This window comes from Ammospiza caudacuta, chromosome 6, assembly GCF_027887145.1.
Source record: "Ammospiza caudacuta isolate bAmmCau1 chromosome 6, bAmmCau1.pri, whole genome shotgun sequence".
Lineage (NCBI taxonomy): Eukaryota > Metazoa > Chordata > Aves > Passeriformes > Passerellidae > Ammospiza > Ammospiza caudacuta.
The window spans coordinates 29,316,932-29,340,456 of record NC_080598.1 but is presented as its reverse complement, the minus strand read 5'-3'; the positions used below and the strand labels follow the sequence as shown (position 1 = coordinate 29,340,456).

The 23,525-nt window shown below is 42.1% G+C and overlaps 1 protein-coding gene across 1 annotated transcript in view; it reads right to left on the bottom strand.

Annotated features, from left to right (window-relative positions):
• Positions 1–511: 511 nt before the first annotated feature.
• The window catches only part of MAPKBP1 (mitogen-activated protein kinase binding protein 1), a 101,461-nt gene continuing 78,447 nt past the window's right edge, over positions 512–23,525 (bottom strand). The window contains exons 21-31 of the mRNA XM_058806574.1: positions 19,257–19,405; positions 18,495–18,544; positions 17,714–17,950; positions 16,589–16,758; positions 14,846–14,991; positions 14,254–14,424; positions 13,279–13,357; positions 11,438–11,748; positions 9,589–10,650; positions 6,289–6,374; positions 512–5,282 (exon numbers count right to left, since the gene is read on the bottom strand). Of these exons, the coding sequence (XP_058662557.1) occupies positions 4,989–5,282; positions 6,289–6,374; positions 9,589–10,650; positions 11,438–11,748; positions 13,279–13,357; positions 14,254–14,424; positions 14,846–14,991; positions 16,589–16,758; positions 17,714–17,950; positions 18,495–18,544; positions 19,257–19,405 (2,755 nt within the window). The 3' untranslated portion in view covers positions 512–4,988. The remainder of the gene's footprint in view (positions 5,283–6,288; positions 6,375–9,588; positions 10,651–11,437; positions 11,749–13,278; positions 13,358–14,253; positions 14,425–14,845; positions 14,992–16,588; positions 16,759–17,713; positions 17,951–18,494; positions 18,545–19,256; positions 19,406–23,525) is intronic.

Sequence of the window (23,525 nt, the reverse complement as noted above, 5' to 3'; positions counted from 1 at the left end):
CCCTCCCCGCCCGCTCCCGCCCCCTCCCCGCCCGCTCCCGCCCCCTCCCCGCCCCTTCCCCTCCCGCCCCTTCCCCTCCCCGCCCCTTCCCCTCCCCGCCCCTTCCCCTCCCCGCCCCTTCCCCTCCCCGCCCCTTCCCCTCCCCGCCCCTTCCCCTCCCCGCCCCTTCCCCTCCCCGCCCCTTCCCCTCCCCGCCCCTTCCCCTCCCCGCCCCTTCCCCTCCCCGCCCCTTCCCCCGGAAAACGAACCGCGGGCGCAGTGCCCCGGTGAGTCGCGCAGCTCAGTAGCAAATGGTCACGTTTTTATTGAAACAGTTTAAGACACGAAGTACAAATGGATACAGAGTTAAAAACAGCTCCCGATGGAGCCTCACAGTGCAAAAAAAAAAAAAAAAAAAAAAAAAAAGAAGAAAAGAAAAAAAACTACAAAAAAAAACTACAACAACAACAAAAAAAAAAAAAAACCAACCAACAAAAGGAATTAAGGAATTTTTAATTCTTTCCCCAAATAATAATTAAAAAAAGGACAAAGTATTATTTTGCCTAAAGCCGAAAGTATAAAAACACGCATTTATAAATAAAGCAGGAAGGGTTTTCTGTTTGCGTTTCACAGGAGTGAAGGAAAAGGGCAGTGCAGGAGGGGGACGGGGTGAGGAGGCGCCTGCCCTGCCCTACCCGAGGCGCAGCAGGACGCGCGGGGCGCACATGGCTTGTTCCGGGCGCGGCCGCCCCGCGCGGTCTCCGTGTGACACGAGCACAGCCCCAGCCGCCCCGCGCCCTTCACACGCGCGACCTGAAACATGGGACACGCCGGACCTTACCCAGAGAAGGAACCACTTGCTCTCTCGGGGGGCTGCTACAAGACCTGTCTACCATTTCAATGAGGTTTTTGTCATTTAGTGTCCTGGATGCTACACATCCAACGGGCTGGGGGAAGACACTGTATACATGCATGAGTTTACCAAGGGTGTTTAAATACCTGCATTTCTTTTTTTTTTTCATTATATATAAGTATATACATATTCGTTCTTCTTAAAAAATTAAGTTGGTATGTTTCTACTCCCAGAAAGAAACGTCCCAATTCCTCTGAGTCATGATGAAGTCTGCAAAACGGGGAGGCTGGGGAAGGGGCTGCTGTAAGGCCATGCCCCAGTCATCACTTGGGAGATGGCATGGAAAGGAGAGGACAACCTGAGAGAGGAGGTGGAAGAAAGGGATGCCCATACACACAGCTCCCGAGTGCCACTGAGGGATGGGGAGGATGAAGGTGTTACCTGCTTGCAGCAGGAAATACAACAGTTTGCTGCCCTTTCAGGTTGCAGCCCTTCCTACTGTCCCAATTCAAGAGAGCCCTTAAACGAACTGAGGGATTCCACAGGCAAAGCAGTACTATTTGCAAGATGGAAAAGAAACCTAAAACTTCTCATTTTGACCAGGAATGTTGGGTTGAAGAGGGGAAAATATATGTAAAGAGGATAGGTAGATCCAAATTATTTTTTCAGGCTTTATGTTAAACAAATAACTTATCGTAATACAGGTATCTTGCTGTGCCTATGCTAACACCCACCAGTAAAAGGGATCACAAACCATTAAGAGGGATAGACTCAAATTTATTACCTCCTCTGACAAGCCTCTTGACTTCCCAGGCAGTTACCACTCATTATTTCTCTACCTGGCCCAATGGACAGCCTGTAGTGAAACATGTTCACAAGGTGCAAATGCAATGCATTTATGCTCTTTTTGTTCTGTAAACTAGAGGTTTTAGGAATATTTCCTACTGCCAGCAATAGGAAGTTAGCAGGGAACAATTAGTTAGATCAGTCTTAAATTATAAAGAGCAACACTATTCCCTTACCCCTCTCAGCAACAAACTTGTGGCACCAGCATTTACTGGGCTTCTAATCAATTCAAAACATCAAAGCCTCAAACAAGCAGCTCAGGACTTTGCCATTTAAGAAAAAAAAATAGCTGCTTAGAGAACAGTTGCAAGAGAAGAAGCAAAAGGCTCAACAGAACATATTTAAAAACAAACTCCTTCCCATTCATCCTTCAATTACAGACCACCATCTCCAAGTCCGATATCTACTTTCCTGAAGCCTTTTGGTATTGTATCATTCACAGGTATTGGCCAAATGGTGTTCTTCAGACCAAGATCATCTCTACTTCTACTGTTTTCCTGAGTCTCCTACATACACTGTTCTAAATTTATGTTAAACTACACAATCATTCTCCAACTGATCTACTTGCCCAACACTTTTCTTACCATTATTCTGATCAGAAACCTCTGGTTTCCTGTACACAGCCATGACCCATAGCAAAGTCCATTCCAGGAAATAAAACCCACTCTGATCAGCTTAAAAACCAGATTTGCTTCACACAACTTATTTCCAAGGAGCTTTGTTTCATATCTCTATGTCAGCTTTGCTGGTTGTTGCCCTTTACTTTCACGGTCATTTCATTCTCACCACTTGGCTCTTCTGTATCATCTCTGACCTTTTTGTCACTACCTCAATGTTTAAATAATAAAATGGTATAAAATTGCACAAGGAAGTAATATAAAGGACCCTCAAACCATTATCAACAGTACCAAAATACACCTGGGTTCAAGGGGCTGCTATTTTTCCTGAGTGTCTTGTGGCCCCAGTACAGCAAGAAATTCCCTGTATACTAGGACATATGTTCACAGTCTGAAAGTGGAGGAACAGGTCACCTCAAAAGCAAGCTTGACCCACACTAACTCCCATCACAGACCCAACATGGCTGTTATCATACATTCCACTCATGGCATCTCCAGCTCACCTTTTCACTGCCAGAAACTTCCTCTCTGGTTTCCAACTTGCCTTCCTTTGCAAAACCTGTCTGTGCAAGAGCAGCTGCCCATGGGACTGAGCACACCAGCTGATTCAGCAGAATACAGTGCAGAGAAGGGACTAGAAAATAACCCCTTTAAAGTTTCAGTATAAGCCCATGGAAAGAAAGGTTAGCTAGGACATCTGAAACAAGATTAGGCAGATTTCAATTACAGGCAGAAGGAGCTGGAAAGCTCTCAAAATATTTCCCATGCTGCCATGTCCTGAAGCACTCAGCAGTGATCAGGCAGCAAACCTGTTTGGGGGGGAGACAGAACTGCAGATTATTCAGCCCTAGAATACTCAGGAGAAACAGGTTGTCCTATGCCAGTCTGGCCAGACCAGCAGAAGAAAGGCTGCATTGCAGATCTGCAGTCACAGAAAGTCAACAGACCACATTTCCAAGTGCCACAGGGTTTCAGAGAAACAGCAGCCAGGACAGTAAAATGAAAAACCTGCTTCCACCCTGTAACCTCTGCAACCAAGTGATGCAGTCTGGCTGCCTCTGACTGACTTCCACAGATGCTAGCAGTCTCTCTCCCATCAAATTCTTGTTGCTTGCATTAGTTTTATGAACTCGGATTACACTGTGCTGTCTTAAAAATAAATGCAAGACAGACTGGAGATGCAAGAAATAAAACATTTCATGTATTTTCCCCTGTTGTTGAAAGGAATGGGAGTAAGGGAGAAGGTGCTGAAGAATTTCATTGGTTTAAAATTGTTTTCCTTAGCTTATATCATTGACCTAAAAAACATCATTGGACAATTTTAAGCCACAACAGACACAAGTTAGCATGGGTTTAGAGAAGCTCCACAAGGCAAGAAGAATATTGCACATACAAATGCAAGAAGAGAAGATTCTGTTTCTCAGACCAGAAATTCCTTAAAAGCAAAGAAGCTAGAGGCAGGAGAAATGGTGGTCATCACACCCCAAAATATCTCATTTGAAGTTCTTAGGAAATAATTTTATGAGGGTATTTGAAATAACTTTACAAAAGGTAAAAGAATCCCAGCTTTCTTGTGATGTAAATGTTCTGTTTTCATGTAAAGGCAAGGAGAAAACATTTTCCTATCACAGTGAAATGAACAAATGACACAGATGAGCCATGGCACTGAAGATCTCTCAAACCCATAGTGACACTATACGAGATGGAAACCATCTTTTCCATGTCACTTCTCCAAAAATAAATCATAACAAAGTCAATATCCAATTCTTAATCATGAAAGCTGGCTGAAATAAACTTTTGTATTGTATCTAAATCCAATTTTTAAAATGTCTGCAGAAAACCCAGTCTGAAGTATTCAAATTCCAGATTAAAAATACCACTGGATGAATTCATAAAGTAATCTCCAAAGCATGGCCCAAGGGATACCGAGCCTTTCCCTTGAGGTGAATGCAAATAAGATACAGTGTGGGGACTATTTTGACACAATAGGAAAGCAGACAGGGTTGTCATAACAACAGCAGGATTACTGCAGGGAACAAAACCAAGGCAGGAAAACCAAGAACAGCAAGAAAATATCTAAGCAGAGAACAGTTCATTAATTGCACAGACACTCCAGCCTGTCTCCCTGTTGGGGATTTATAATACAGAGATTGTTTCTCGCTGGGATATGGCAAAGGGATTGAAAGTTTTTTAAAAGGACAAAGGTAACAGCCACAAACGTGGCATAGAGCAACAGTCAAGAGAAATAAATTAATAAATAAACCAATAAAAAGTCTGATTTCTTATTCTCATGAAGTCTTGGAGAGGAAGGGATTGGCTTCACATTGACCTTTGCTGTTAGTCAGCAGTTCAGAATTGCTTGGATAAACTGGATTTTCTTTGTATTTTAGGTGTCAAGCATCCTGATCTCCTGGCTATGAAGAAATTTCAAGGCAATTTCTCCAAACTCCTCTTTCAAGACTTTGTTTAGAAGTCTTGGAAGTTGAAGACCATTGGGAAACAAATATTAAAACTGTGGCCAGCACATTGCTAAGAATTGGAACAAGTCAGTTGTTGGAGCCTGAGGAAATCAATTTATAAATGTATCCCCACCAGCCCTAGACCAGCTGATGGTAGCATTGGTCTGAAGCTCTCTCTGTGGTCCTCTTCTTGCAATTATTTCTGTGTATTCACAAACACCTGAAAGCCACCCCTCAGAGTTTTTTGTCCATGCGTCGTTCCACAGCTTGCAGCAATAGCTCCGAGTACTGTTCCAACAAAGCGAGTGTCTGCTCATCTCCCAAGCTCTTGGGACTCGGTAGATTGGCACCACATCCCTCATTCAGTGGGCTAGTGTTATCTTGTGGCTTCACCAGTGCCTCCTTGTCTTTTGGAAGCTCTTCTGCATCCTTCAGAGAGTCCAACTCTTTCTTCATGGAGGAGAATGCTTCTGTCAGGAGGCCTGCTATTTTATCTTTGTCAGTAGAAGATTCCGTATCGTTTAGTACCTGAAAACAAAGAGGAGGGGAAAACAAGGAATGCATTGGGGTTCAGGTAGAGCACCAAGTAAGCAATTTTAGCCCTTGAGGGAAGTAAAGCCATAAAGACTTGCAGACCAATCAAGTCTACTTTTCTTCAAAATTTGAGACTGCCTATTTAGACATATAGCAGCACATGCATCCAATACTCCCTAGCTGCACAAAATCCAGAGGCATTAGTCCAACAGGACAGAGATGAGAACACATTTTGGGCAGTGTTCCCCTTATAGTGGGCTTAAGGAGGTACTGTGTTTCCCAGCTGCAGCACAGGGCCACAGTCTCCAGTCCCTCCTGTCTGCCAAATGCAGCTGGTCCCAGGAACAGAGCAAGGTCAGAGAGCTAATGCAAGTGCTGTGGCCAGAGCTGCCGAGGACCATGTGGCAGATGCTCACCATCAAAGTCTCACACTCATTGCAGGAGACCTGACAGATCAGTGCTAAGAAAAGGAACAAAGAGCTGTTATATCGCTCTGCATGTAGCTCTGGTCTGGAGGTGAAAGGGACAAGCAAACAGCTGCATGTTCTCTCACAGCTGGATTCCCATGGTATCCCACATTTGCTAATCCTTTTCCCAGGCATCAAAGACAAAGAACAGATGGGGCAATAAAACTCAAAGCTCCTGTAATATTTCATATCCCTGAAATACTGTATAACCATTAATTAATTCCCTAATACCCCTTTGAAAAAGAGCATACTGTTATCTTCAGTTTGCAGATAGGCTAAACAGACTGAAAACTTAATTGATTTGCTCAGAGTAGCATAGCAAATCATTGGAAAATCCAAGAGCTGGAAATCAGAAGCACCTGGTTCAAGTTGAAGGCGCAGTCAAGTGGACAGCCAGACAGCTTGCGTCACTGAACACACAGTCAAGAGAACACCTTGAGGCAGCAAGCACTTACATCTGTGTAAGATGCCTGTGGGCTGTAAAGCCCAGCTAGTGTACCAGGGTCTGTGTGTGAGGTCACTCAGTCACTCACCCTGCGGTAGAGGTGAAGGGCTCTGCGCATGCTGTCCTGGAGCTCGGACACCACATGCTCACACTGCTCTATGCTGATGCCCGACTCTGCAGGGAGGAAAACATAAAAGCACAAGGTAAGGCACAGACACTCTACTATCCACAACCTCATAGTTTGGAAAAAAACCACACTTTTTAATGCATATCTGAAAGACCATGCACACACAACTTGTCATTCAATATTTAGGGCTAGTTTGAGCAAATTATTAAATAGGCATATTCTGTATGAGCTTTCCTTCATACTAACTAGACATGCTGCTTGCTTCAAACACCTCTATTTTTCCAGTCTTTAGACTCTCCAAAGTCAGCAATGTTTTTCCTCAAGCTGCACATTTTTGTTACAGTCAGATAGTCACAGATTACCCATGTGATTTCCAATTGCAATTAAAGCCATGTTTGTATGGGGACTTCCAGGGGCATGAGGGCCTGATCCAAGGAGCCTCTAATTTAGCTTCTACCTAGTTAGAAATCTACAAGCTTCCCCTCATGCATCCTTCTGCACAGAGTATTAAAAGCACAGAGCATGATGGATTATACTGAATTATTGCAACATTCTCTAGTGAAGACTGAGTTCCAGAGGAGCTGTGACAAGCAAACTCAGAACAGAATTGCATTGCCGAGCAACACATGACATACACTGGGGATAGACCATAATCCAAATCTAAAAAATAAAAGCAAGCAACTGAAGGACAGCATTTCCTGCCTGTCCCTACCAGATATTATCTCCAAAACATGAGCTGAAGGCCTGCAATCTTCTTACAATAAACACTTTCATGAGTTAGACATAAACCATGAACAAAGACATAGACACACAAACACAGTCTTCAATTTGCAAAGGCCTGGACAAAGGACATTCAACTTTCTTTAGTTACCCAAGCCCAAAATTTTGTCACATGAGCACTGTAATTTCTGCAATTCTAAGAACACCATCTTTGAACAGACTGGAGAGGACCTAAGCTAATTTTTTTAATACATTTAGATGATGCATAAACAACTACAGCTAGAAAAACATCTACTTATACATAAACAAAAACATCCACAAAGAACAAAGGAGCAAGAACAAATCTTTCCATCTGCATCCTTTGATCCTAAATCACCCGTGGAGTCTGAGGACAGTGGGCTTCAGTGCAATCCAAGATTCTTGATTTCTGCCCCCCTCCTTATGTTTGAAACCCAGCTGTTTCTTCTCATTTCTCTTTTCTGGATTTCTCCTCTGATCATTGTTTTTATGCTGGTCTCCAGCTCTGGGAGGCTCCAGTCAGGAGAAAGATCACAAAACCTAATATAAATGCTTAAGTAACAGGCATTTTCTGCCTCTCGGGTGTGCAGAGCAGAGCTCTTCAGAAACCAGCAGAGAATATTAAACACAGCAACAGTATCAAGCATATCTACAGCATCTTAACTGTAGCTGTCAAAACGCTTTAATAAAGTCTCTTTATTTGCAGCTGTCATACAAGCAGGAAGTGGAAGGACAGAAAAATTAAGTGGAAATCCAAAGTAGCAGTGCAAGTCAGAAGCAGAACAAGTCTCTATCAACAAGTCTCTATCAAGTTTAGTTTTCATCTAAACTGCCACGTTGTGATTCCCAGAAGCCACAGTAAGTTGTTCACAGCAATAGCCAACTTGGATCTAAACAGCTTTTCCAGCATCTACCACTAAAAATCTGGGAAATGTGGTCTGCAAGAAGCTTCAGGTTGACAGCTGCCTGCTGAGAAAAAAAAACTGAAAACACTGCAATTCACAGTGCTGTATCATTCTAAATCACTAAAGGATGCTGTTAAACATGTTAAATATTCTGTCAGGGTGTGTTATGTCTTGGGAGTTGTTAAAAAAATAAAATCAATACTGAAAATCTTTATCTGTGCTACCTGTGTTAATTCTGCAAACTGACCAAAAGCCATTTGCTATGTAGTCTGATTCACAAATCTAGAAAAGAAAACTCAGCCTAAAGAGCACAGACAACAACAATTCTGCAGTAGAATGTGATTCCACAGCTTCAGGCTGCATCTGGTGCTAGAAGAAACCTCACCCCTGTAGGGGGAGGGTCTGAAAATTTCAGTTGCACTCACTATTCTTCAGAGCAGCAACAGTATGATAACTGCAGGTCCTTTGACAAAATATCACACTTCCTGTTTTACATAACAGTGCTTCAATCTTAAGGTGTTTGATCTCTCTAGAAATGCAAAAAGAAAAAAAAACAGTGCATCGGAACCAGATTAAACCTTCTGCAATGTTTTGGTGCAGAAATATTGTCCTTAACCATATTGTGCTGTACCATTCTAATGAATGGTGCAACAGACTGGCACCACAGAAGGTAATTGATCACAGGATTACAGAGCTATCCCTTCTCAGATATGAGTAAGAACAACATACCAAAAGGGATAAAAGCTGTATAGTCCCTTAAGGTACAAGCTATCAGTGCAGTGGTTAACATTCAGCTTTCTAATGCACAACTCAGAAAGGTGTATTTCCTTTCTGATTGTGACACAAAAGAAAAACCTCAGGAGATGATGTGGAACTAAGCAGTGCCACAAACTCTGCCACTGGAGGTTTTCCTGCCTTAGAGGACAGGATTTCTGCTTCAATTTGAACTTATCTGCTAGTTTTCATTTAACTGAATTACCTTAAACTGAGACCTGTAACAGATCTTAGAGCTGTTTTCAGCAGGTGAAAGTTTTTCATCTTGTACCTTTTTCTCCAAACTAGAGATAATCCAAAAATTAATGCACTTTTTTTATGTTCAAACCCTGCACATACTCAGTTTGCAGACATGTCCTCAAAGCAGAGTGATAACAGCACAAAGACCTGCTTGCTCTCACAGGTAGCTACAGCAAGGAGCTCACTTTCATGAACTTTATCTCATAGGAGAAAATTGTATGCAAACCCTTCTGGACCCTGCATACTTGCATATTAACAAAGGAAACTTTGAGCTGCCTGGCATAACTTCATTGTCAGTATTACCTGTGTTTGCTTGGTTCTGTTAGCACATATTGGCCTGTACCTTCATTTGCTGGCCAAACGTGCTCCAAGAGGAGGGTGGGGAATGTGACCCATGTACTTCAGGGGATTCCCAGCATATCAGCTTTTAGCATTGACCACAAAGAGGTTTGAACCCCTAGAGGTAATTGTACAGCTAAATCACTAAAATCATGACAATTCTGAGGTCTACAAAACCAGCTAAGGAGGACTGTCAGACATAAGACCCAGAGGAAATGGAAACTAAAGACTGAGAAAAAGATGTTAGATTGAAGAAGTGTCTCACCATTGAGGGGATGGTTTATGGAACGAGACAGGTGCAGACAGGACGAGACAGGCCAGAAGCTGGACGTAAAGAAATGTGATGGGATCGTGAGGCGGTTCACAAAGACAGGAGACAGAAGGGGGAAGATAAGAGATGGGTATCCATGCACACCTGAAACCTGTGCCGAGGCAGTTATAGCTGTAGGAGACCTGGGCCTGATGGGGTCTAGTGGGCAAAGTCCAGGTTGGCTGTCTAGCACACAGGCGATGCCGGTGATCCGCTCCCTGCCCCTGGGCAGTGTGCTCTCAGGAGAACTTAGCTGCTGGCCCTCTGACACTTCCCTCACTTTTAGACTAGTGACCCCTGGCTCATCCTGGCAATCTGTCCTTGAGACTGGATAATCCACTGGGCTCTCCTTAGCAAGCCCTGTTGAGACCTCTCTACCAGGAACCAGAAACCCAGCAGTTTGATTCTCCCTCTTGGAGGTTCGGACCTCAGGAAAAGAGGGCTTCTTTTTAGAGGCCCCAGCAGGTGACTGTGGAGACTGTGGCTCAAGCAGGGTTTTTGCTTTGGTAGTGGGTGAGAAGGAGGCCAGTGTGGGTCTATCAGGCAATGGCTTGGGAATGTCAAGAATCAGATGTGCTCGGTTTGATGATGCCAACTTGCTGTGGAAGGACTTGGGAGATGAGCAGTTTACAACTGGCTGGAGTGCAGGTTTCACTGGAACATTTTCTTTCACTGGCAGCTTAATCTTCTCAGCATCTGATGTGGAACTAAACTGTGTCTTCTCTGTCACTGGAGGACTAGTCCTCCCATCAGTCAACATTTCAGTGGAGCAACCAAGGTACAGATTTTCCCCTACAGATATGCTCCTTGACATCTTAGCCCGGAAGCTGGTTGTGGGGTTCATGTAGGACTTTGGTTTTGCAGCCCTGACATCTTTGGCCAGCAGAGCACCAGATCCATCCATCTTCAACATACTGGCTGATAACACCCTGCAATTGTTAGGTCTGGGATCCTTCTCAACCACCAAAAGAGTCTGAGGACGCTGCTTGGCAGAGGATATCACTCCTGGACCCTTATCTGTGAAAATTAAGCAGATAAACATACCAAAAATAGACAAGAGCCTGCAGTGAATTCCTAAATTGGAATTTAACATGGCTCAGCTCAGCCCTTGTGAGATGTGTTCAGGTTAGTATCACCAAGCCTCAACAGCTTTCTTTTTTTGCCATCCTTCATCCTGCTCAGACAATTCTGCTTTCCTCATGAGAGAAATTTGTTCTTAACATGTATGGTCAGAAGACCTTGGACTACTGTGACTCTTAAGAGAGAGGCCAGAAGATGCAGGCAAAAACTGATATGTGCTGTTGTGGCGATCATGTGGGGTTTCCTTTTTGTTTTTTTAAACAAATTTTAAACTTATTTATGGTGAGTGAGTTACTTGTTTCAAAAACAGAGTTATTTCGCTCAGTGGGCATGGATACAGTAAGCTCTCAGTTACTGTCTCTTCCCTCTTTCTCTCCTCCCCACCCTGGGGAGCTTCAGTCTTAGCTTGGAGCAACCACCCACAGCAAAGGAGACTATTTTTGCAAATACTTCATTTCACCCTTGCCAGTGCTTCTCCCACAGATGTCAAACAAATATCAGAGACTGACAATTAGAAGACCGGCATCTGCATTACCAATTAAAAATATTAAATAATATTTTAAATAATAATATTTAAAATATTTTCCCTTGACAGGCTAGGAGTTAGAAGATATGTAAAGCCTGTAGCTCAGAATGCAGAACGGCAAGTTTAATTTAACTCCTCCACTGAGTTGTCCCCATTTCATTCTCAGGTTCATACCATCATTCCAACATGCGTCCTTACCCTCATGCATGAGGTCATGCACTGACTGTGCCTTCCTCATGACTGCATTCACAGGCCCTTCTGGAAAGGAGGCAGTAACCCGTCCAGGAGCCATACCAGCTCTGCTGGGCTCCAAAGCTGATCTGCGCTTCTTCTGCACACAGGCAGCTCGATTTGAATTTACATTCTCCAGGAGCTGGCCGCTCTCCGATGCGTCACCAGGATGGCTGCTGTCATTTTTCAACAGGCTTGATGCAAACTGACTGGTCTGGGTTGGTGGCTCGATGGGCTTTGAAACCAGTGTCAGATTGGATGAAGAGAGTGACAGTCGTCTAAAGAACACAATAAAGAAATTCCAGTTAAAACAAGTAAGTGTGTTCCCCTGGATAGACAGGAACATGCATTAATTTTCTCTGGAACTAAGAACTCATCTCTGTGTGGACTTTTTTGAGTCAAAAATACCCTAATCTGTTACCACTTAATTCTACTCAACCCTGCAAACTCTGGTCTTCAGGCACTTGACTAGAGACTGCAATCACAGATAGCATTGAGTTGCTGTTTCCAGGGAGGACACCATAAAAAGTGAAGACAAAAGAGAAGGAAAAATTCCAGACATAGGAGAGACTGGGCAAAGTCAGGTCAGGTCTTTTCTCTCAGCTCACCTTACTAAAATTTAAATCTTTTCAATTCTAAGATAACCCTAAGAGGAAGTAAATATGCTTTCCTAACATTATGAAAGCATTAATGACTAGGAAAGCTGGTCAGTATCTCAAAGAGGAAAGCCTAATTTCCTTTTCCTCTCCACCTCAGACAAACACAGTGGGCTTACTTCAGAAAGGAGGCAACTTCCAATCTGGCATGTTTAAACAGCTGAACAGATTCAAAGCCCAGAGGTTTTCATAATCAAAAACTACCTCCCCTGTTACATCTTTAGAGCACCGGTGACTTCCTTCACTCATCACTGCAACTCTCCAGAAGCTTACACAATATCTACCATTGGTTTTCTTCCCAAATATACATTAATTGGACTAAGAAGCATTTGTGACAGCAGCAACAGCAGCTCAATACAGCAATAACAAACAAATTTCCCTACCATACTGAATCTGGACACAGCTGGTGAACCTTAGAAGATGTATTCAAATCTGCTTAGTCCTCTATGATGAAATTCCTTTGAACTAAGATTTTAGAGGAATACAGTATTTGTGTGTTTTAAAAATCTATGAACCCAAATCAATTAAAACATTGACCTAATGCTTTAATTTTTTAAAATTTACTTGTTTTGTTGGGATTTTTTTTAATAACAAGGAAAACCATTTGCAGAGGCCTTTTGAAGTGCTTTGGTGTTGAGGGAATTTTGGAAGAATAATATCCCTGTGAGGCTTTTTGCGAGACACCATAACACCCTGTGAAGGCATGGGACCAAGAAACAAAGCTGAGTAAGAAAGGACTGTAAAACAAAGGAAAAGTTGACAAATCTACTTTCATTGTCCAAGCTGAATGAAATGCAAAAGAATAAACAGAGCATAAACAGAGAAGAGAAAATTAGATTATAAGTGATTCCTCCAACTTAATCAACCAAGGCATTAATCATGAAACAATTAAGCATGTTGTTGAAAGAGGGAAAAGAACAAACAATAGTGTTACATTAGAATAAACAGAACAGCTACAGTGATCCAGGATAACCCGTCCAAATCACAAGAGTCTGCAAACAGCCTGCCAAGGACTGTGCTAACACTTTGCTGTGCCTAGGCACACCAAGGCCAGAAGTTTGTTCAGCTATTTTCACCCAGAACCTAGCATGAGACCTACTCATATTAGTATAAATACACAGACAGAAACACTCAAAACAAGCAGAGCCATACCTGAGAGCCGGGGACTGGGAAAGAAAGCGAGAGGAAATGCTGAGGGTTTCGGTTCTTTCCAGATTCCTACATGAGCCACCTAAAAATTTTGGTTAGAGGAGAAAGAAAAATGAGCAGTTTATTTACAGAGCATTCTCTGTAAATTTTCTTATCATAGAGACTATAAAGTGTTCCCTGATATCCAAGGGAATTTTTTTAAGCTAAAGCCAGAATGAAATAATTGTATTTCCTTTGCCTTTAGTGTTCTACTTAGATGACTCTGCCTTAAGCTGCTACTCTCCCTAAGAGTACGCCTCCTCCTTTTTTGCTTCCCTTTGTGTCCTATCCTGCCTATAGGACTGTGAGGCACTGGCATGAAGCAGAAAACAAACCCATCAAAGAGGAAAAAAATAAAAGCAAAAAAATAAAAGGAAAAAAAAAAAAGAACCCGAAAAACTCACGTAGCTATTGCTGCCTGTAAGCATTATCAGTTCTAAAAAGATATGCTTTGTTCTGGAGTTGGTCGATAAAGGCAAACCAGCTCCTTTGCCACTCTGATGTCTCCTCTTATTCTCTCTCTCCACGCAGCTTTTCAGCCTTTTCTTTTGTGACACTGGCTATGCCTTGATGCACCACTAGAGGCCACTGCGTGTCACCTATGCGGGGCGAGCGCGCCGCCAGGGCCTTCCTTTGCAACAGGAAAAAACAGTCCGGGAGCAATGTAACAGCCCTGTAGGATTCCAGGGACAATACTTAACACAAACTGACACAGAGCCCAGTCTCATCTACACAAATTAACACACGGACCGATGAAGTTAACAGATCCTAACTCTTCTTCTTTAAGCCTCTTAACACTGTTTTCCATTTTTTCCCCTCTCCCCATATATGCACACATCTATGAAAGCCTAGCAGAACTTAAAGCCTGTTTTGGTTTATACAGGAGAAAAATCAGGAGTGACCTTACAAAGTCTCCCCACTGAAAATATAGAGATGTACCTTTTCCATCAGTGTTGCTCAGGGTCCCAAAATGCTCCTTGAGGAACTTTTCCTGATCAGGTATCTGAGGAATTTCTCCCTCAGGCATGCTAGTACCCACATCCTCCTCTCCTTCTTCTCCCTCCAGGTCTGAAACACCATCTACGCTTAGAGGCTCAGTGCCTTCAGAATCTGGGAAAAGGCAAAAAAACCCCAGTGCTGTAAAAACTAAATCAGAGTAACATTGGCCAAAAAAAAAAAAAAAAAAAAAAAAAAAAACAACAAAGATGCCGAATCGAACCTAGAATATTAAAGTTAGTCAGCATTATATGCAGTAATTCTCTAATCTACTGTATCTTACAAACAGCATAGCCTATGGCATAATCAGTATTAAGCCTCCTTGGCTAGTGAGGTAAGAGAAAGCCAAAGGTGCAAAAGGAAAGAAGGAAAGTCCACCAATTCCTGCTTCCACAGTGGCTTCATTGAGGTGTCTGTTTAAATGCCCCTGAATCTGTACAGCAGTGCCAGTGTAACTAATAGGAGTGTAACCTCAGCTCAGCTCACTAAGAGCTCATATATAAATAAATATATTTATAATGGCTTTGCATCTTACCTTCATTCGGATGGTCTGGGCTGGACAGACGACTGCTGCTGTAATCTACAGAGCAGGCACTGTCTGGACTGTGTTTGTCTGGGCATCCATTGCTGTGATAACCTCTACACAGCTTCCCATGGGGCAATGCTTTTACCTGGAACTCACTACAAGAGAGACAGGAAGATACAGCACTAGAAGACATACTTGTTTTCATGTAGAGAAGCACATTTTAACATTAACACATTAATAAGGCCTTACCTGTGTTAGTAATACCTTTTATTACAAATGTAAGGCTTTAAAGAGAAAAAGAAGTTGATTTCTCTCATCATAATACAGTATATTCTTTGCATTTCATTAAGCTTGGACATGGAAGTCCCAAGGGGACTGTCTGATTTTCTGGGCGTTGTCAGTTCCCATGATTACCAGGCACCAGCAGCACCCTGCTCTGGCGTCATTTTCAGTACAGGTGAGGAAAAATGTAGAAGTTTACATGATGAAGAAGGGACTAAAACCAGGCCTACACCTACAGGACAGAAACTCCAGTCTGCCATAGATTTAAGCTCTAATACACTTTTTTTCCCATGTTCATGATCTGCCTCTTTGGGCAAATTCTATGATGCAAAATATACAAGATTCTGGCTTTGAGAAAGACTAAATTACTGAAGAACATCATACAAAAATACAATCTTATATGAAAGGGTTACTGATTTCTATTGTGATTTCATGGAACTTATTTTGTCAAATGTCATCAGCACTGTTCTTTTGCCTGATGCTTAAGGACTTCCATTTTCCACTTTTTTGAATACTTTCGTTTCAAACTCCAAGGCAAGGTAGGATGCAGAAGTCAATCAACAGAACTGAATGGCAACTACTCCTGGCAGCTCCCATACGCTGTAAACATTGCCATGTGTCCAGTCTGTATCCAACGTCACTGGAGGGTCTCCCTTTATTACATGATGGAGCAGCACATGGGTCTACTCCATCCAAATGTTATCATCACAAAATTAAAAATGAAAAATAAGCTAGGTGAAACCTTGCAGCCCCAACTACAAAATCTTGGCATGCACCCTTGCTTGAAAGTCTGTCTAAAGCTATCAGCCCTGCTCTCTGTAACATAACACAAAACAAAGGAAACAGCTACTAGCATCAGGTTAAGAGGGGAAGGGAAGAACAAAATTCAGGGGAGAAAAATAAAAGGGAGCACAGAAAAACTAAATTATGTAAAATTAAAACAGAAGAAACAGCAGAGGAATAAAAAAGGTCTCCACTGTCTCCAGTGTCCTTTTCAATTCCATCTGTATTGAGCAATTCATTCTATTTCCCACAGAAGAGTAATCACACACTACGTTTGCTAAATTCTTGCCCAATTTTCATAAATAAGTGTCCTGTCATTTCTTCTGGGTAGGCATTTCACTGCCACATATGTGTCACTGTCAGTGAGTTTTCCAGCTTCCAAGTTTTCCCTTGCTATTTTCAATCCAGATAAGGGAGAAAGCAAAAAGGCTACTCTCAAGTTGTTTACTCAACAAAAAAAACTTGGAGGAGAATGTTAATGTGCAGTTCCCTCAGAGGAAAATTACATTAATGGTGCCTTCTTCATAGTTTCACATTCCTCTAGCATCCATCTGACATAAAACTCTCAACTAAACATGTCTGACATCAATTAGGCAGTAAGTCAAGTCATCAAAGTTACCACACAAGCTGCAAGAAAACCAGAACAGAAATATCTGAGCCATGCACAGCAGAGAGATTATTTTTAACCTGCTAGAGTCTGTGGGATGGATTTCATCTTGCTCAGGGTAGATTACACATTCCTCACTCTCAGAAGGTTCCAGTTCCTGAGAGAAAATCCCTTCTTCACAAGACACAAGACGAATCACTTGGGGTCGTGCACAAGACCCATTATCTTGGGGAGGTATTGAGCTGCCAACCTGGTTTAATTAAAAAGAGAAAAAACTAGATATTACCAGTGTTTTACCTTACATCAGCAAGTGCTGTGCAGGGCTAGAAAGTATGCATTATTAGCATTAGCATAGAATAGGTTCAGCAATCTGAGATCAGAAAACACAGCAATCCTATGTCTTTTCTGTTCCTTATTTACCAAACTTGTCAGACTATTGCTGTACTTTCCTGGTTTGTTTCCTGCTTGCAATTCCCTGAAGTTCTTTGGTGAAGTACTCTTTGATCACACATCAGGAGCGTAAGCCATGTGGCAGCAGATTCTTCCATTACCTTCGATAGACTGATCGGACAATTCACAAAACTGGGCCATTTCAGCTCAAAAACTGAATTACTGCACACAACAATCTGAATCCTCTTCTCAGTCACACAGTTGTAGGGGAGGCAAAACTTCTAATGAAGCTAGGCACTGGACAGACTGCTGCTGGAAAATAGGCACTAGCTTTCTGAGGATGAGCACACATTACTTGCTGCAACCCATCAATACAAAGATCAAAGAGAATTTACTCATCCAGCACAGCCAGCACCTAAGGGCATCATGTGAGCCGCATTCCAGTGATTACTGGAGTCAAGAAACTGCATCCCAGCAGAGCGAGCTAACAGGTTACCAAATATTTACACACCTGTATCTCCAAGCTCAACTTCTCAGCGTGTTTTTGACATAAATATTCAAAGAGCTAAAAGAAAACATGAGGTCTTCCTGCCATTGAAGAGAAACCTTGACCCCATACAATCTCTGCGATAAGACAGCAGAATCACACATTGCAGGAGTATGAATTACAATAGAGTTATCTAATAAAGTTCCTCAAAAGTCATTGAGAAGACCTTTAACAATAAAAAGAATAGCCTCAGGTAGGTAATAACAAATAGATGCAGGACAGATGCACTCAGAGTGGGTTCCCCTCCTCAGAGCAGTACTGCCCTTACTTTGTTGACGTGCACAGGAAGGTCAGTGTGCTCTTCTCTGTCGTCCCCATTGCTGTTCTGGGACAGCGAGTCTCGGCTTGGAGAACGGGAAACAGAGAAGGACTCCAGCTGCCGCAGGTCGAGCATGGATTTCACCGTCATCTCTATGCTGCTGCTGGGCTGGGACCAGCGGCCACGCTGCCGGGGCACCTTGCTCATCGGTGCCTCTGAGCGCTGGATCGCTGCTATCTCTTTGGCCTGAGGGAAATTAAAACACAGACTGTCTCAGAGACTGAGCTTGGCTGATGGAAAAACAGGAGAAAAAACACAAGAAACACAGAAAAATATAATTATGTCCATCTCAATAAAAGCCTCAAAACTATCTAAGAGACAGCCTGAAAGGCACCTTTAATCATAAAGCATCACTGCATCATAAAGCAACTTTTGTTGCTGCTTCTTGCACAATTGAACAGTTAAATGCCTTGCTCAGATCCAAGTATGTGAACAGCTTCAGCACCACATGAGATTCAGATAAAAAATTAACAGAAAAAAGCATAACATCTGATGGAAAAAGACTGATGTAAAAATCCCAAGTGCAGCTCTAGACTCCAAACACCCTAGTCTCTTAAACTAGGCTCTATTTTACCATCTCTGAATCATTCTTCAGAGACGGGCTTCTCAATGGTTTCCCACTACCGCTGCACCTTTCCCACATGTGCAAATGCAGATTTTAATCTCTCTGGGAATTTCTCCTTCAGTTTCCTTGTAACAAGAAATACAGTCTGAAGGTTTAATAACTCACCCTCCTCATTTCCCAGTGGGAAAGGCTTCTTGAGAGGGTAAGGTCTGGATCTGTAAAGGTAAAGAGATATGCAGCTAGTTGACATCCTGTACAGCAGTCCAGCTTTTGAACAACCTCTTACTTCATCTTTCAACAAAGGCAGTATTCCTACACCTTTTGAACCACTGTCAACACATGCTTTCCCACTGACTACCCAAATCATTGTATCAAAATTTTAATGGAGACATAGAGTTTTATGTAAGATTTCCATTGAATCAGCAGACCACTGCAGAACACTTGCCATAGTGCAGTGCACTCCCAAAGGCTTGGGAAAAAAAAAATCTGCTCCAGTACACTGTACCATCTGTGGTAAAAATACATCAAATTAATAACAGCAATCTCTACTGTAAGTTTTATCAGACATCTCTAAAATCCTCTCTTTTGAGATCTCTTGATCTCTTTTGGTTTCTGCAGAATTTTAATAGCTTGTAGACCCCAGCCCAAGAAACTAATTCAAAATTTCTTTAGCCAGTTGGAACTAGGAAGAAACTTGCCAATTTAACAACTGCATTTCTAGACAGAGAACTCTGAAATGCACCCCTCTTCAGATGCAGGAATGGGCAGCTCCACATTACCCATTGCTATCTATCCATATGCTTCTGCTTTGGCCTGTCTCTTTCTGCCCATACCTTGTTATCCCTAAGCCAGTGTCTCTCATCTTGTCCTCCCTTCACATCCATGTCATTTTCCTCCACTCTGCTCATGTCCCTCTCCCAGTTATACCTGAGTCTCTCTCAGTGTTGCAGTTGGACTGAATATGGAAAGACTGCAGCCCTCGTAACTCATCTTCATCATTGCCTTCATCTTCACCATCCTTATCGCTGTCTGATGAGAGGGCAGGCACAGAGGACAGGGCAGAGATGGACTCATGCCTGGAAGGCAGGAATTAGAAGGAGTATTATGGTTTATGCACAAACTGCCCACCATTTCAATCCTTACACCAGTTCTCCTTATCTCCATCCATATTCAGGAGGCTGCCTCAAATCTCTCAAAGAGCCCTTGCTCTAGCACAGCCCACCTCTGAGAAACCGGGCAAGCTAAACCCTGCACAAAGATTTGCAGACCCTGCCACAACAATGTTCTCATACACATGGAAGGTTGACAGAAATCAGAAGTCAACAAGTGTGAGAAAGCCAAATGGAATTAAACTGGGCCTTCCATTTCAGACTCTACCAATTGATAAGGTCAAGATGGTAGATTATATTTGAAAGGCAAATATTTTTCTCACCCTTAAGCATTTCTTCTCTGGAACTGATTTACACATCAAAAACGTCAGAGATAGTCTCTGTTTGAAAGTAATTGGGTTAACAGCAAATTATCCCATAAGAGACAGGTTCATTTCAAGGATTGCTCCAGGCAGACCCCGAAGGCACAGCCCACACACCACAAGAGCACCATGCTGACTATTTTAACTTTCAAGCACAAGGATCATGTAAAATGTATCTTGCACAGATCTTTAGTTTAAGTCAATCAAGGCAAGTTTTACCACACACACCTCAGAGGCACTCCCAGCATAGAATTGCCACCACCAATCAAGGACACTCAATAACATCAAATTTCACTCTCCCTCTTTCTTCTCCTCTTCCCTTTCCTCTGCTCACTCCTTCAGTCCACAGAATCAAATGAACAAATAAACTTTGGGACAACTGAAGAAAGAAGAATCCCCAACAAACACATCTGAGTAGTCCCCACTCCATGGCCTTGAGCTAGAGTGCCAAACTCATCATAAGTGACATTTATAGGATATCACTGGTGAATGTTGAGTGCCAAGCATTATTCATAAAATAAAAATAGCTCATTCACCAAATACAGAGCAGTCTGGCGAGGGATCAACTTCTCCTGCTGCTGACAGATCACAGGCAGTATTGAAACATGGTAAGAAGCAGTTAAGGTATTTTAATCTTTTCCTGTGTAATGGCAGAACATCAATTTCCATTTCATTATGAGTAATAACCATTTCAGATGAGCTTTGAAGTGTTCTGGCAAAAATAAAAGTGAAACTGACTGTAGCCTGCAGAGTTCTTAAGTGAAGGAGTTTCATTTTGGTCATCCACATCTACTTTTGACATTTGAGTTTGTCAGTCTCCACCTTTTCCACTGTCTCCTTGTATGCTCGTCTTGTCACTCTTGGGTTCTTGTGTCTAAGCAGGGGAATCCTGACAAAGCCCAAGCACCCCAGTATGTCTGAGGTTATGCCATGTTTTATCCTATGATATATATTAATTACATTTATTCATGGCAGGCAATATTAACTTTGTATCAGTAACTTTGATAGCATCCTTCTGCTTGTGTTCATCATGGTTGTTTGAGGAGTTTATTAGGACAAAAGGGTTGGATTATTAGACCTTTAAACATCTAGCTGGTTGAATACCTCACAATGATGAGGTGATATGGCAAGGCAAGATTATGGGTTTGCCAAGCTTCTATGTGTACTGTCATTGGTTTAAATGGAGAAGGGAGGATTGCCATCCATGTGTTACATGTTACAAATAGAAAGATGGCCCCTGTCCATCAGATGGTGACTGAGAAAATTGGTGAGGGGAAAGTGGAATAGTATGTTCCAGTGTCCTTAAAGTAGCAGAGTAAGAGAATGCAAAACATATAGAAGTCAGATCGGTTTTTTCATACTTCACAGTATGAAATGATAAACAAGTGATAAACAAGTTATGAAATAACATATTTGATATAAACATAAGGTCATCTTGCATTATCCCAGCAAAAATTCATGCCCCTCTTCAACATCCTTCTTTTTACAACTCAAGTATGCTTTTCAAACTCAGTTCTGTAACTTGAAGGGAGACAGATGAATGAATGATATTTTCAAAATGATCCTAGGTCCCTGGCTTGAAACTGAGATACTCCTGAAATGAAAACTAGCTTCACAAGGTCTTGAGTGTTTTAACTGTTGTTCTTGCCCAAGTCAACCCTTCTATTCAGACTTCATTAATTCTCCTTTCTTTCCCTGCCTTCCCTCATGTACTGTGGATTTTCTCCTAAGCCCCCTGCTGCACACATCTCCTCAATACCCCTCCTCAGTTCTTTTTCATGCTTCAATGGGAGTCAGTGTAATGTATAGTGAGTTTTCAAGCACAAAAGCTGTTTCCAAATAAGCACAACATGAGAGCATTTTGAAAATTAAGGAGTAAGACTTCTGGGGTTTGCTCAATTCCTCCCAAGAGCCAAACCCCAAAGCATCATTATACCAGAATGAATGTTTCAGAGTAGCTATTCCAGAATAGCATGTACAGACATGTCCAATTCTCAAGATCCATGTGACTCAGAGTAAGTGTTTCAATTGTAATAGTTCATCTTTGCTGAGGAACTATCTCATTCTAGTATCACAGAATCATTGAGGTTGGAAAAGACCTCCAAGATCATCAAGTCCAACATTTGACTTAGTATCACCATGCCCAATGAAACCATATCATGGAGTCTCATGTGTACTCATTTTTTAACACTTCCAGGGGTGGTGACTCAACAATTTTCCCTTGGGACCCTGTTCCAATGCTTAACCATTCTTTCAGTGAAGAAACTTTTACTAATGTCCAACATGAACTTTCCTTGGCACAACTGGAGGTCATTTTCCCATGTTCTATTGCTAATTGCCTGTGAGAAGAGGAAAACTCCCAGCTCACCACAACCTGGATCTTGTTCTATACAGGTCAGCAGTGCCAGTTGCTCTTCAGCTCCCAGTTTTTGAAGGGTCAGACAGTACAGTGTGAATGGAAGGGAAGGACCTTACATTAGAAAGCCTTCAGTACACAGTATAGACTTCAAAGTGCCACATGTCATTATGGAGTGCTAGTATTCAGACAAGTGATAATAGATACTCTGCATGCTTTTGTATGACCTGAATCCAACCCTGTTTTGCTTTCTCAAAACCAAACAAAGCAGACAAGAATGGCAACTATTCATTTAAAGAGGTATGTCATCAGCATTCCCACTCTGATCTTGTGCTACTTAAACCCTCAGCTTTAGAGATGTATTTATGAAACTGTAATATCCTGGGTGTTAGGTATCACCAGCAGATTAAATCCTCCTGCTTCCCCCTCAAATGCTGAAGTGTTTTAAAAGGAAAGTTGTTCTGCTTTTCCCCACAGAAGGATCCCAGAGTTCATGCACTGACTTCAGAGTTTCCCAAGTGTTATAATTGCACTAGTTCATCACAGACTGAGGCACCATTTCTAATAAGGCATCAAGAGCCTGCCCCATTCTAAGCCCTGGAAATGGCACAGCTTTCCTGGACTGGACAAGGCCCACTGAGAATTTGATAAGGAGCTCTTCTTTCCTAATATATCTGACAGCACACAGTACTTCTTCAGTGTACACATATAACTTTTAGACAATTTAATTTGGATATTTTTTCTCATGCTATTTATACTGGAGAGTCAAGGAAAGCCACAGATAAAGTGATTTTTAAAACATGACTATAAGCCCTGCAAACATTCCACAGTAAAATCAGCTTAAAACTTGAGACAAGCTTTTCTAAACTATAAATGCATACTTGGATCAAAACCAAAACCCTACTAAATGTCCTTTACAAGATTCCTTCACTGAAAATATAAAAGTCTTAAAACCAGAAAGTACGAGCAATATCAACTGAGTACAAGTTCTATTATCCAGGACTATCAAAGCTCCTCATGTTCAGGAAAAAAAGCACACATCTGCAATTACCACAACTAGAGGTAGAACTCAAAGGCTCTCAGGCACACTATGGAGAACTGTGGGTCTAACAGGTCAGAGCAATTCCAAGGTAATACAATGTCCCATAAAGGTGAGTCAGAGAAATCATTTAGAGGAGAGACACTTTAGTCTCTAAAAACTATTGGAGGGACTGAAAATGCTGGGACTCTTCAGTTCAGAGAACAGGTTGGATAAAGAGAGCTTATGAAAAAGGTTTACAAAACCATGGGCACTACCAATAGCTGGCTGGAGAACAAAAGATCACCAGAGCTCACAATATTCAGAAACAAACTTCAGACTTTCATGAAA